Below are 12,076 nucleotides of genomic sequence, written 5' to 3' on the forward strand. Positions count from 1 at the left end.
CACTTACCACTAACATCAATTTCATCATGCTATTGCTGAAGAAAGATGCATCGACAGCCCGAAAGAGACAGATTGGGACTTCTGGCCCATTGGGCAATTCTCTTTCGCTAATGATTGCATTGTGGATTGTAAATGTGAAACCATGAACTCCCTCGACGGTTAAATCTTTGAATGAAGCGCAAGTTTCGAAATAGGAGTTTTTTACCAAAACGGAAAAAAATCTTGCAAGGTGAAAAGAAATGAATTCAAGATCTGACAACTGATTGGTCTGTGCTGTGCCTATTAGACACAGACATGACACAGATATATATACTGCTAGGATGACTGCTCAACAGATCCCGTCCCAGATCGGAATGCAATTGATTGATTGGTAGTTTCTATGCAGCTAAACATAGAGCAGTAGACCTCTGTGAGATAGAATAACATTCACAAAATTTGTTACCACTTCCACCAAAGGTAGAGAGATGGATCAACCTTCCCTGGTAAGGTCCATGGAGATAAGCTTGGCAGATTATGTCGGCATGGTGTGTCCCAATCATAGTAACATAATCAATGCCCCAACAACGAAGTCGGATAGGTGAGGAGGCATACTTTAGGCTCCATAGCTACCGTTGGCATGGAAGTCTCTATAATCACCTGTGAACCTTGGATGGACGCAAGGGGTGTCGTCGGAAATCTTGATTGTGCCGACATTGAACTTCTTGCCACATGTCTTGAGTCTAGAGCAACATGAACATGCCCAACATTCGTGTTCTAACGATTGTTTGGCGTGGATGCTGATTTCAAGCGTGTTACATAGGATTCAGGGGTGGCAGAAATCAAAACATAGCCTAGAACTTCACCGTTGATCTTTAATACATCCAAGGAGAGAGGTCCAATTTGAGAGAGGAAATTGATGAAAGCATTTGATGCAACTCCAGTTCTTTCATCTTAAGATGATTGAAACATGCGCAGTGCAAAACGAACTCTGAATTTAAAACCATAGTTCATGGCCATACGAGGTTGTCAGTCTTAATTGACACCTAGGGATTTAGTAGTCAGTTGTGGAGGAAGAGGGGTGATGTAGAACAGTGTAAACTCAGCTTAAAATCACAATCTAACCAACTCAGCACTATGAGGGAGGTTATAGCAACGAGATGAGCCCGCGATAGTTTGCCCAAGGGTTGCGAATCCTCAGTCTTGCAAGGGGTACCGACCACTGGCCCTTTCAGTCGGAACATTCAAGGTGCGCCGACAAAGTATACACACATTCTTCATGCGATATGATCTCTATGCGCATTCCAAGATGCTCTGCATGGTATGTCGAAAAAGCTGACATTCAAGGGAATCAATTATATCAACATTCATCCATCCACTTTTCCTCTCTTACTCACTTTGATCTACTTCGAGATTGAGGTGGTTTGTGGTTGAACATGCGGGGTGTCTCTTCTCTAGCTGCAGTAGCAGCTATTATATCTACAGTATCAGGTGCTATTGTGCCTCTGCATTTGGTGCGTGCTGCTGAATCAGATGCACTTTCGTCCAAAACGGTTCAAGCAAGAGCATCAAATGATGACGACCCTCTTAATTGGGATCTTGCATCTTACTTGGCAGATCTTACCGATGCACTACCAACTACAATTCTTCAGCAAGACTCGAGTACCACAGTTTCGTCGGTTGCAGTAATTCCTCTCCCCACAGTCTCAGAATCTCCGTCGAATACTATCTACGCTTCGATGGCAACTCCTTCACCGGAGCTGGCTAGTTCCTCAAAAATGACACATGATACTTCGACAGCAACTAGCGCTATTATCACGGTCATCCAAACCCTCACAACAAGTATAAGGACTTTTACCCCATTACCAAAACCCCACACTCAATCGACAAGAACTAATGCTCCGACCCCATCGTATGTATCATTCAACATTTCCAGACGATGCTTAAATTCTGACCAATCTACTCAGTCCAACATTCCAAGAAGGCCATTCGCACGCGACAAAATCTTGTGCTGCTTCTTCCAACAAATCACCAGAGACCTACTGGCTTGATGAGCAGGACCACAACCAACAAGGAGCAGGGTTTGCTCCCTACGCTAAATCATCGCTCTACCCGGTGTACCGCAATGTGATGGATTACTCAGTCGTCAATGATGGCAGTGGCGATCAAACCATGAAACTGCAGGAGGCCATAGACGATGACGGCGAAAGAGGCAGTCGTAAGGGTCAAGGTGTCACGCGTTACCCTGCCCAAGTCTACCTTCCAGGTGGCGTATACCAGCTTGAAAGCCCTCTCAACCTGACAGTGGGTACTATAATTGTTGGCAATCCGTTAAATCCACCCATCATCAAGGCTGCGCCCGGATTCCGTGGTGACTATCTCATTATGGGGTACGATTCACACAACGGTAACCCAGAAACTAGCTTTGCCATGCTTGTCAAGAACGTGATCCTGGACACGACTGCCCTCGACCCGGATCGCCAGTTCACTGCGCTTCAGTGGGGAGTTGCCCAAGGATCAGGCCTGACAAATGTGAAGATTCGAATGCCAAAAAACTCCATTGGCCACACGGGAATCGCCCTCAACGCTGGGTCAACAATTGCCATTACGGATGTGGTAAGTTATCCTGATGACAACGAAGAGAAGAAAAAGCAGCCTAACAACGTGTAGCATATTATTGGCGGATTTGTCGGGATCAAGAACTCCAACCAACAGGTCAACTTCAAAAGCATCTATTTCGAGTCTTGCAGAACAGCTTTCTCCGCAGCAGGTGGCTGGACTGTGCTGCTCCAACAGGCAACCTTTGATCGCTGCGGCACTGGCATCGATATGACTGGTAATGGATTGGGTAGTCTGGTGCTTCTGGATTCCACTTCCACCAACACTGGACCAGTAGTCAGATTCCATGACTCGTCCCATGATTCCGGAAACAAAAATAGCCAATTCCTCATCCAGAATCTCGAGCATGATACTTCGAACGCTATCGCAGTCGACGCGGAGGGAAATGTGGCACTGGCCGCTACCTCTCATGTCGATACCTGGGTCTGGGGTACTGTCGCTTCAGAGACCTATGAGACTGGGGAAAGCCGGAACACAAAGCGCCCGGCCCCTTTGCTGGTGGGAGACAAATACTTTACGAAGGCCCAGCCAACCTATCAAGATTACAGCACGGCGGACATTGTGAATGTGAAGACCGTATCTGGACACACAGTGAAAGGTGACGGTAACACTGACGACACCAAAGGTCTGAACGCTATCTTGGCTGAAAATGCCGATTCGTGTAAGATCACATACATTCCCTTTGGTGTATATCGAGTCTCAGATACTATCTTTGTCCCAGTCGGAACTCGCATTGTCGGAGAAGCATGGGCCGTCATATCTGGATATGGCGACAAGTTCAAGGATTCGAACAATCCGAGGCCTGTTGTTCAACTTGGCAACCCCGGCGACATCGGGATGATTGAAATCCAAGACATGCGATTCTCGGTCGGCGAGATCCTCCCGGGGGCCAAGATCATTGAAATCAATGCTGCAGGCGATCAGCCTGGCGATGTTGGTCTTTGGAACACGATGGCGATGGTGGGGGGAACCGCTGATACCAGCATCGCCAGTGCTTGCACGTCACAAGATCCAAAGGACTGCATGGCCGCGTTCATGGTGATGCACCTGACCGAGAGCTCTTCTGCATATATCGAGAACTTCTGGGGATGGACCGCCGACCACAATCTTGACAGCGAGTCACTTTTCACTATCATCTCAACTGGCCGTGGAATCTTGATCGAGTCCACCAAGGGCACCTGGCTGACAGGAACCGGTTCCGAGCATCACTGGCTGTACAACTATAACTTCCACAACGCTCAGAACGTCTATGCGGGTCTTTTACAAACAGAGACACCCTACATGCAAGGTCAGGGCGAGTACGAGGCTGCGCCAGCGCCATGGACAGCCGTTGCCAAATACGGCGACCCTGATTTCTCGTGGTGTGCGGCAGAAGACCAAAAGTGTCGCACTGCGATGGCTACGAATGTGGACGGTGGATCTGACATTGCGCTATACAACTCCGCTGCCTGGGCCTTCTTCGATGGATATTGGAATGGCCTGTATAATGAGCCTTGCAACGGGAACTGCCAAACCAACATGATGCGGGTGACGAATAACCCTCAAAATCTGGTTTGGTACTCGATCAGCACGCGCATGACGGACGTGATGGTGCTCGATGGGAGGAGCAATCCCCGTGAAGCTGACCACAAAGGCGGGTGGGGAGCCATCATCCAGGTTTATAGCCAGTTTACCGCGTGATGTTGGGCATTTAGTGTTGTTTTTTGCATCATCATTGGACATATGCATTTGGTTAGTAATTTAAATCATAGATGATCTTTTAATGATGATCTTTTAATGAAAAAGTTCATGAACAATCAAAACACTCCACTAGCCAAAATCCTTTATTCCAGCATGTTCTCCCCCGACGTGTCTTTTTTTAGTGTCGCCGCGACACGTGACTCTTTGTCTTTGCCTCAGGCAAAACGGTTAATCCGCCCCCCAGCAATTCTACAGCCAGTCATGATTCACCAAACTCCTCTGCTGTCCCCTAGCAATAAAGGCACTCAAGTCTGCTATGTGACGCGTCATGGAAGCCCTTGGCTATCCCCTTGGCTATCTCTCGCCATCCGAAACTGCCATAGGGGCTGATATACAACATACTTGGAAATTGCAAGCAGGAAGATCTGTTCTAATTACGGTGACGGGCGCCGAGACTTGTATATCCAATCCAAGGCAAGAGTGATCCACTATATCGGTATGATTCGCTTTCAAGGGCACCACTTTTTTACTGATTTTCTACCACCAAGTTAACTGATGGAGATCAGATGTCAGCATAGTGCCGTGGTCTCCGAAGCGAATCGAATGTTTGGGACCCAGAAGGCAGCAAAAATACCTAAAAGATTGCAACGACATCCTTTTTTCACTGCGGGCAGTGTTGCATTGCCCGCGAGCAAGGCAAATCAAGCTCATACGAAGACAAGCACGTCTGTGTTGTAGATTTTGCAGGTGTTCCCTGGGGGCGAGGGAACGAGGGCGATGAAACAGCCCCATAACTGCGCCCTCATCACGAAGTGGACCCCGAGATGACGATGTCATTGCCCAAACCCGTATGGTGGGACCCCCGGTGCAGTGCTCTAACACGGTACGGTCCATACTTGAGTACCAGTGCATAGCCTCTTTATCCATTAATGGACCCTATGATCGACATCAGAAACCCTCTTGATAGGGCTGAGGTCATGTCGCCACGGCCACAGCCACCTTGTCTGCCTAGCATCCATGCGCAATTAAAGTCCGATGTTTCTATCTATAGGAAACTAAGAGTCATTCACAAAATTTACAAAAGGAAAAGTTCTCCCCCGGATTTCTAGCATACAATTTCAATTCGAAAATTTAACTCCTTACAATCGAGATCATCCCATTACTCACATCAAACACCCTCACAATTGACTCTTGTCTCCCTGTCCACTAAAATGAAGTTCACTCTGATCTCCTCCGCCCTCTTCCTGGCGACTGCTGCCATGGCCTCCCCGGACGGTATTGACGTGAACTCTATCGTCTCCGACGTCGAAGGCATATACTCAACTGCCGTCGGCGGCGGCCAATCCATCGGATCCGAAATCGCCTCCAAGGCCACCTCTTTCGCCGAAGCCGTGAGCACCGGCGGAGCCGCCGCCATCTCATCCATCAAAAGTGAGGCTTCTGCCCTCGCCAGCGAAGGCCGCTCCATCGGCTCTGAGATCACCAGCCGTGTTGCCACCGCAGTTTCGGCTCAGACCACTCTGGCCGACTCCGCCGGTTCCGCCACCGCTACTGAGTTCACTACCATGACCAGCGCAGTCTCCACCGGGTCCGCGTCTTCCGGCTCTTCCGGCTTTTCCTCCACATCTGACAACGCGGCCTTTGCTCGTCCCACTGCTGTCGGCGTTGTTGCTGCTGGTATGGCCGGTGTGCTGGGTCTCATGGTTGCACTGTAAAGTGTTGATACGTTGCTCTGTTCATTGATTTAATGATTTAATTTAAGGCACGATATCCACTGTGCTATGCCTTCGCTTTACGACATTCCTCAACTGTTTGTTCGCCATTTTCTTCCTCGTGCCAAGGAAAAAAGGCCCAATACCAGCGTTTTTTTTTTCGGAAACTGTACATATAAACTGACCGCAATGTATAAAACCTACTCTTGGTCAAAAATCTCGACCACATCAATTCATTCAATCTACTCATTGTTAGTCCCACGACCAATAGGCATGTGTTGAAACCCCTTTAAATCCAATTGGACACATTTGATAGATATTCCAGGTTAGCAGCCTTTCTCAGGTGCACTACTCGAACAGAGACATGACCTGAAGGCACATTAAAAGCGACATTAAGAGAGAGGTCCCATTGAGCATTAGTACCGAGGCTACCAACAACAGAACAGAGACAAACTTGTGCAAGTTCACATAGCAAGGACGATGAAGCAACACAATCACCCACCCCTTCATCTCCGAAACAAGGAGCTGAAACACCGGAAATCGAGTCACCAGATCACCCCTCCGTGTCAGAGAGCATCACATAGCCAACATACGCTTGCTCCGTTGGTCTTTCTAGTAGCGTGGCTACCAAGAGGCCATCAGAACCAGGATCCGAAGTTAATGGATTGTGCGAACTCACATTGCTCACGACGCTGTACCCTGAGGGTATAAAACCATCCCACAACGAGATAGGCATTGATATGAGACATAAAGAACACCCTTGAAATGCAAATACATCTTAATTAGTCACATCGGCGCCCATTTGTGATGGCAGCTCTTGCCAGTTCTTGACCATTTTGGACCAAGAACAACGACTTTGCGATAGGGAATTTGGCTGGGCCTACCATGTCCGACTCCCTAGGTCAGAGATCTGACAACACTCCAAAGGCTATTTTCCGAGTCCCCACGATGAGTGGTTGGGTGACTTGGAGAGGGCTGTTATTTTAGACATCGTATAATTTGAACAAGGATGGCAACGGGGTAAAAATGAAGACTGTGATGGAAACAATAACATAACGGTTCCACCAGGATTTGACCATGACGTCGAAAATACAGTTCCAGTTTCGTTAGGCCAATAAACTCTGTCGAGACATAGTTATGGCCTTGATCTTACTGAGCCAATCGGTATACATGAGATCAGCGGGTCACATGTATGCATTAAGGACAAGCTGGAAAAAAGTAGACGTGTCTATGAGGCACACAAATAAATGCAAATAAAACCCCGAGTGAATGTGTTATGGAAGGGCAAGACCGATTGGAACAGAGAGTTATAACGATGGCAGATATCGAGAGAGAAAAAAATCACTATTACTTGTGGTCAAAAGATCCGAGTGCCTCGGTAGGGAGCGCATGGGGAGCTGGTACGAAAATGATATTGTCTGAAGCAGTAGAAGCACTCTCGTCGACAGTCATATGGGGTCCAATGTACCATCGCCGTGCGAAAAGGAAATAATAAGCCATACACCCAAACCAAACGAAGCCGTTGATTACGATGGTGTAGTTCATGTTGGACGCTATGGGTACGGAAATCATTAGCCATCCGATTGAGCGACTTTCTAGTGTTCAAATACGTACGAGTTGGACTGGGACCCTCTGTCGGGAATACAGACAAGATCACCCCAAAAAGGAGATAGACAACGGCCACCCATGCAATAGGTCTACTGTACCGGCCGGTGTAGAACTCTCCGGGGGTGAACCTTTCCTCGCCCCAGACCAAGCGGCAGAATATCGGGGTGCCCCATGATAGATAGTTGCTTGCTACAAATAGCGAGAATAGGGCAAGTTGATCAGACACAGCAGGCCTAGCAGCATGGAGACAATCACTAAGCCACAAATCATGCGTACCGGTTGGTACTGGATGCGCTTACTGACATGGCGGAAGAACCTAGAAAATGGAAGTGCGCCATCGCGAGAAAAGGCCCATGCTTGGCGGGAAGCAGCCACAATCAAGCTGAGACCGACGAGGAACTGAATGATGCAGAGTACAGCCATAAATGCCAAAGCACCCTCTCTGCCTACTGCGTCATAGTAAATTTGAGCCATTGGCTGACCGAACTTTGTGCTGATTGTCGCGCTTACGTCCGGGTTCATCGTAGCAGCAATGATGGACAGCACTAAGAAGCCAAGCACAGATGCCGAACCTGCCGACCAGATGATTCCAAGAGGTACAGCCTTGGATGCATGCATAGCTTCTTCGCTCATGTGCACACATGAGTCAAATGAGCCGATTGACCAAATTGGAGCGAGCCATGCCAACATAAATGCCCATCCGGCCGGCCATGTAGTCTCGTTGTCGATACGACCATAGACGTAATGGCCAGAGTTAAGGGACCCACCTCGTATCACTTTTCCAACCGGCAAAGCGATTACAGTCGCAACGACGAGGGCAATGTTAATATAGATGCAAAATGTCTGGATTCTTGGCATCAAACGTCCACCCAAGGAACCGCAAAGCCCGTGGAAGAGGATTAGGCCGACGTAAACAGCATAGATGACGCCGCGCGAGGCAGACCATCCATCTCCCCGTGATATCGACACGCAGGAGAGGATCATGAGTGCGAGGGTATCTGCACAACAAGCATCAGCGATGTGAATCGAGGGCAACAGGTATGGATAATCCTCACAGTCCACCGAACACATGCCACCGATCAAACCCAATGTGTTACTATATCCGATCAAGAAACTCAATGGGTTCTTCCACTTTGGTCCGGCAAAATAATGTGTCCACCAATACAGCCCTCCAGCTGTCGGCATGGCAGACGCGAGAGCAGCCTAGACAATATCAGTGCGATGGTTCCACAGATAGCCCCAATCAAAGTTTCTAACATTGCCAACCCGACCAACACGATGAATATGCTCGCCGTGAACCATCCCTATTCCATACGCCGAGTCAATCAACAACACGACCAGACTGACAAGGATTCAACCCATACCCAGACCATGCCAACCGGACCCGCGGGGAGAGAGAACGAGAGTGTCGACGCGATAGAGGGCACCAGGCCCATGATGCTAAATGCGATAGCGAAAACCTGCGGGGTGGAATAGTGTCGACGAAGTTCCTGCTTGTAGCCCATCCGTGCTAGAAAAGGCGTTAGAAACCAGGAGTCCTCACAAAAAGAAAGCATACTGTCATACCCAGTAGCTGCACATCCCCGGCATCTGCTCTCGCGTGAGTCGCGACCGGTGCGACTGCCTCGGTGTTGGCAGGTTGCGAGTCCATCATTCACACCTCGGCTCAGGTAGGTGATGAGACGCACATGGCGGGGATAGATGACTTAAATGCCATATCAACCGGGAGTCAAGTCAAGGGATCTTGTAACGCATCTTCCCACGCCAAATGTAGGATTGGCCAACCATCGGTGGCCGTCTCCAATAATTGCGGTTTCCTGCAGGAGACGGGACAGAGTGATCTGGCCCTTGCGTTCGAGGTGCAAAGGCGCCAATGTGGGGCATTCGTGTCCTCCCGTCGATTATCGAGAATGTTGACGCTGTGAGGACGGCTGATCTGCACCGATTCTGAGACCTCAATGCCTATTGAGTGAGCCATGTCTATTATACCAGCTAACTTGAAATTTGGTTCAATTTGCCAATCCTTACAAGCTTGGACGATTTGCTGAAGTTCTTAACTCCAATATTCAATGCCAGCAAATTCCAATTCATTTTCTGCCCTCAATGACATTGATGAACTTTACCCAGCCTCATCATACCGCATGTGATGGAGAGTGACTCTACTATATGCCTGGAGAAAATTGTCCACCGAATCCAAGGTTGCTTCGGTTGTGGCCATCTAGGCGAAAGCCAGGTTTTCATCGAGCAGCTTTCGAACGATGGAGCAGCATTAAACATTCTCATCGAACGGAACGTCTCTTCTCGGACTTAGGGGTGAAGGGACATTGGCGGTGATGGTATGCTCTGAGCCAATCGACGACTCTTTTCTAGCTACCTCTTCCTCGTTATAATCCTGGCCAGGGTTGATCCTTTCCCAGCGCACAAGACGAAGGAGTTTGTAAAATCCAGAGGCCAGAAGGGATCCGAGCAATGGACCAACCCAATAGATCCAATGGTATCCCGGAAACGAGCGGTTGATCACATCCGGTCCGAGGGAGCGAGCAGGGTTCAGAGATCCTCCGGTAAAGTAATCACCTAGCGTGCAGGGTTAGCACAATACGTGGAGATAATCAATCTGTGATTGTTACTTGCCAACCAATTCTGCAACAAAGAAAGCCAGACCAATTCCGACTGGAGCTAAATAGGTGGACTTGTGCTTCACCACCGCCAACATGATAATGACGAAGACAAGCTGCGCCGTCAAGAACATCTCAATGAAGAGTCCTTGCGAAATCGATGCGCCACCGCCGAGTCGTGTTGCGCAGTTGAGCGGGCCCGGAAACAGGGCACTCACCACGCCTGCAGCAGCAATTCCGGCGACCAGTTGCGCAGGGAATACACACAACCCCCGAAGAGGGGGCATACCACCGCTCAGGCAGAGAGCAAGCGTAACCTAGTGAGTGTCAGCTACAAAGATTCCCATTCCTGTGTGGTGATGCCCATACCGCCGGGTTGAAGAGACCACCCGTGACTCGGAAGAACGCCCAGACATTGACGGTTAGAGCGAATCCAAAACACAGCGCTGAGTACATTAAGTTCGAAGTATTCGGCGGGGAGCCAGGTGGCGGCATTGGGGTATTGGACACCTGTGTACCCGCGAAAGAAAAGAAGAGGAACAGAAAAGTCCCCACGAACTCGCCCATCAGGCAGAGCAAGTTATACCGCAGCTTGTCCGGTAGCCGCAGCATGGGCAGCTGGCCATGTCCTCCCGTAGCCATGGACCCTCCAATTGTCGAGGTATCGGATGAGTGGCGTTTCTTGAACAGCATCGCGAGTTGTGAAGGGGTGACGGGAACTAATCGAAACCGAAGGTGACTACTGTCTCGTTCGAATGAGAACCTCGCGGTCTCTTCAATCATCCGTCGTTCTTCGCCTTTTTGAACCGCTACAAATCACAGACGTCACTACTCCAAACGGGCGGAGTTGCGACTGGTCCATGTATGATCGATTAGCACTTGACTCGACCACGATCAGAGCTTATTTATAGCAGTTGTCCCTTTTACCAGGTGCAATGGGATGGGATCAAATTGATTTCTCCCGTATAGAGTAGGATTATTCAAGTTAGGATTTTCGGTGGAGTCCATAGCCGTTGAATGGGGAGCAACCCGACTTCCGCAAACGGTTCTGAAATTAAATTGTCTAGACCTCCACACGCGTCATTCTCCCCGGATTTTGCACTGGTCGATAGAAGCCATCGGTCTTCTCCATGTGTTTATAGAATCATGTGATTGACCTAGCTTAAAACCGAGGAGATCTAGATCCAAATGGTCTCGTCTAAACGCCTTTTAGAGTTGGCAAACTCGGACTCGGACTTGACCAGCGCTATACGAGTGCTAGCGGGTTAGGTGATCTAGAGGTGAAGGACTGGACCATGATAGAATCTCCGGCTCAATCAAGAAGATCATGGATCTAGCAATTCGCAGCGGCAGAACGGTTAAACCGGCAGCTAATCCGTGTAGTTCATTCTCAGTACTTCGTACTCTCCGGACAGAGCAATGAAGATCTGACTTTTTCAAGGTCACCTGCCCAAACGTGAGTAATCAAGTTTACCTAATGGCTCGGCAGGAACCGGGCCGTTGGACCCGACATTCTCGCGTGGCCTGACCATGTCGACTTCACATGACTCAGTGCTCCGCATGGCGTATTGAAAAAAAAAAAAAAAAAAAAAAAAACAAGGAAAGAAGAAGAAAATAGATAAACCAGCCTCATCGACGGATGTTGCTTTTTGCTAGGGAGATATACTCCGTACTGTAGCGGGATCCTACAAGATCTGTATCTTGACTGATTACCAACGTGACGAAGCGGTGAGACGGAATAGCAGAGTCCCAACATATCCAATAGGAAATTGATATGGCTCCAGAGCTTTCTAGGTTACGTAGAGCCACCGTCATTTCTTGGAGCTCCGATTGTCTTTATTTTTCGCTGGCAGAATCACCCCAGTT

At 48.9% G+C, this 12,076-nt stretch overlaps 6 protein-coding genes across 6 annotated transcripts; 2 read left to right on the top strand and 4 right to left on the bottom strand.

Moving 5' to 3' along the window:
- Window positions 1-1,412: 1,412 nt before the first annotated feature.
- Window positions 1,413-4,275, top strand: Pdw03_3729 (Exo-beta-1,3-glucanase, putative; the record flags this gene model as incomplete). Its single annotated transcript, XM_014676390.2, has 3 exons — window positions 1,413-1,888; window positions 1,944-2,592; window positions 2,647-4,275. 3 exons carry the CDS (start codon window positions 1,413-1,415, stop codon window positions 4,273-4,275), a joined length of 2,754 nt encoding a protein of 917 aa, XP_014531876.2.
- Window positions 4,276-5,486: 1,211 nt separating this feature from the next.
- On the top strand, window positions 5,487-5,990 carry Pdw03_3730 (uncharacterized protein; the record flags this gene model as incomplete). Its single annotated transcript, XM_014676389.1, has 1 exon — window positions 5,487-5,990. The coding sequence occupies one exon, from the start codon at window positions 5,487-5,489 to the stop codon at window positions 5,988-5,990; it is 504 nt and encodes a 167-aa protein (XP_014531875.1).
- A 550-nt stretch (window positions 5,991-6,540) lies between these two features.
- Pdw03_3731 (uncharacterized protein) lies at window positions 6,541-7,066 on the bottom strand (the record flags this gene model as incomplete). The annotated part of the gene is made up of 4 exons (XM_066100577.1): window positions 6,541-6,611; window positions 6,667-6,746; window positions 6,872-6,915; window positions 6,977-7,066. 4 exons carry the CDS (start codon window positions 7,064-7,066, stop codon window positions 6,541-6,543), a joined length of 285 nt encoding a protein of 94 aa, XP_065955977.1.
- Window positions 7,067-7,334: 268 nt separating this feature from the next.
- On the bottom strand, window positions 7,335-8,666 carry Pdw03_3732 (GABA permease (Uga4), putative; the record flags this gene model as incomplete). The annotated part of the gene is made up of 5 exons (XM_066100578.1): window positions 7,335-7,540; window positions 7,602-7,828; window positions 7,895-7,911; window positions 7,971-8,593; window positions 8,651-8,666. 5 exons carry the CDS (start codon window positions 8,664-8,666, stop codon window positions 7,335-7,337), a joined length of 1,089 nt encoding a protein of 362 aa, XP_065955978.1.
- A 44-nt stretch (window positions 8,667-8,710) lies between these two features.
- Window positions 8,711-9,246, bottom strand: Pdw03_3733 (Amino acid/polyamine transporter I; the record flags this gene model as incomplete). The annotated part of the gene is made up of 4 exons (XM_066100579.1): window positions 8,711-8,798; window positions 8,853-8,899; window positions 8,960-9,105; window positions 9,162-9,246. The coding sequence occupies 4 exons, from the start codon at window positions 9,244-9,246 to the stop codon at window positions 8,711-8,713; spliced, it is 366 nt and encodes a 121-aa protein (XP_065955979.1).
- Window positions 9,247-9,864: 618 nt separating this feature from the next.
- Window positions 9,865-10,903, bottom strand: Pdw03_3734 (Aquaporin; the record flags this gene model as incomplete). The annotated part of the gene is made up of 3 exons (XM_014676387.1): window positions 9,865-10,169; window positions 10,227-10,527; window positions 10,580-10,903. 3 exons carry the CDS (start codon window positions 10,901-10,903, stop codon window positions 9,865-9,867), a joined length of 930 nt encoding a protein of 309 aa, XP_014531873.1.
- Between the last annotated feature and the right edge of the window lie 1,173 nt (window positions 10,904-12,076).

Source organism: Penicillium digitatum, chromosome 1, assembly GCF_016767815.1.
Source record: "Penicillium digitatum chromosome 1, complete sequence".
Classification (NCBI taxonomy): Eukaryota; Fungi; Ascomycota; class Eurotiomycetes; order Eurotiales; family Aspergillaceae; genus Penicillium; species Penicillium digitatum.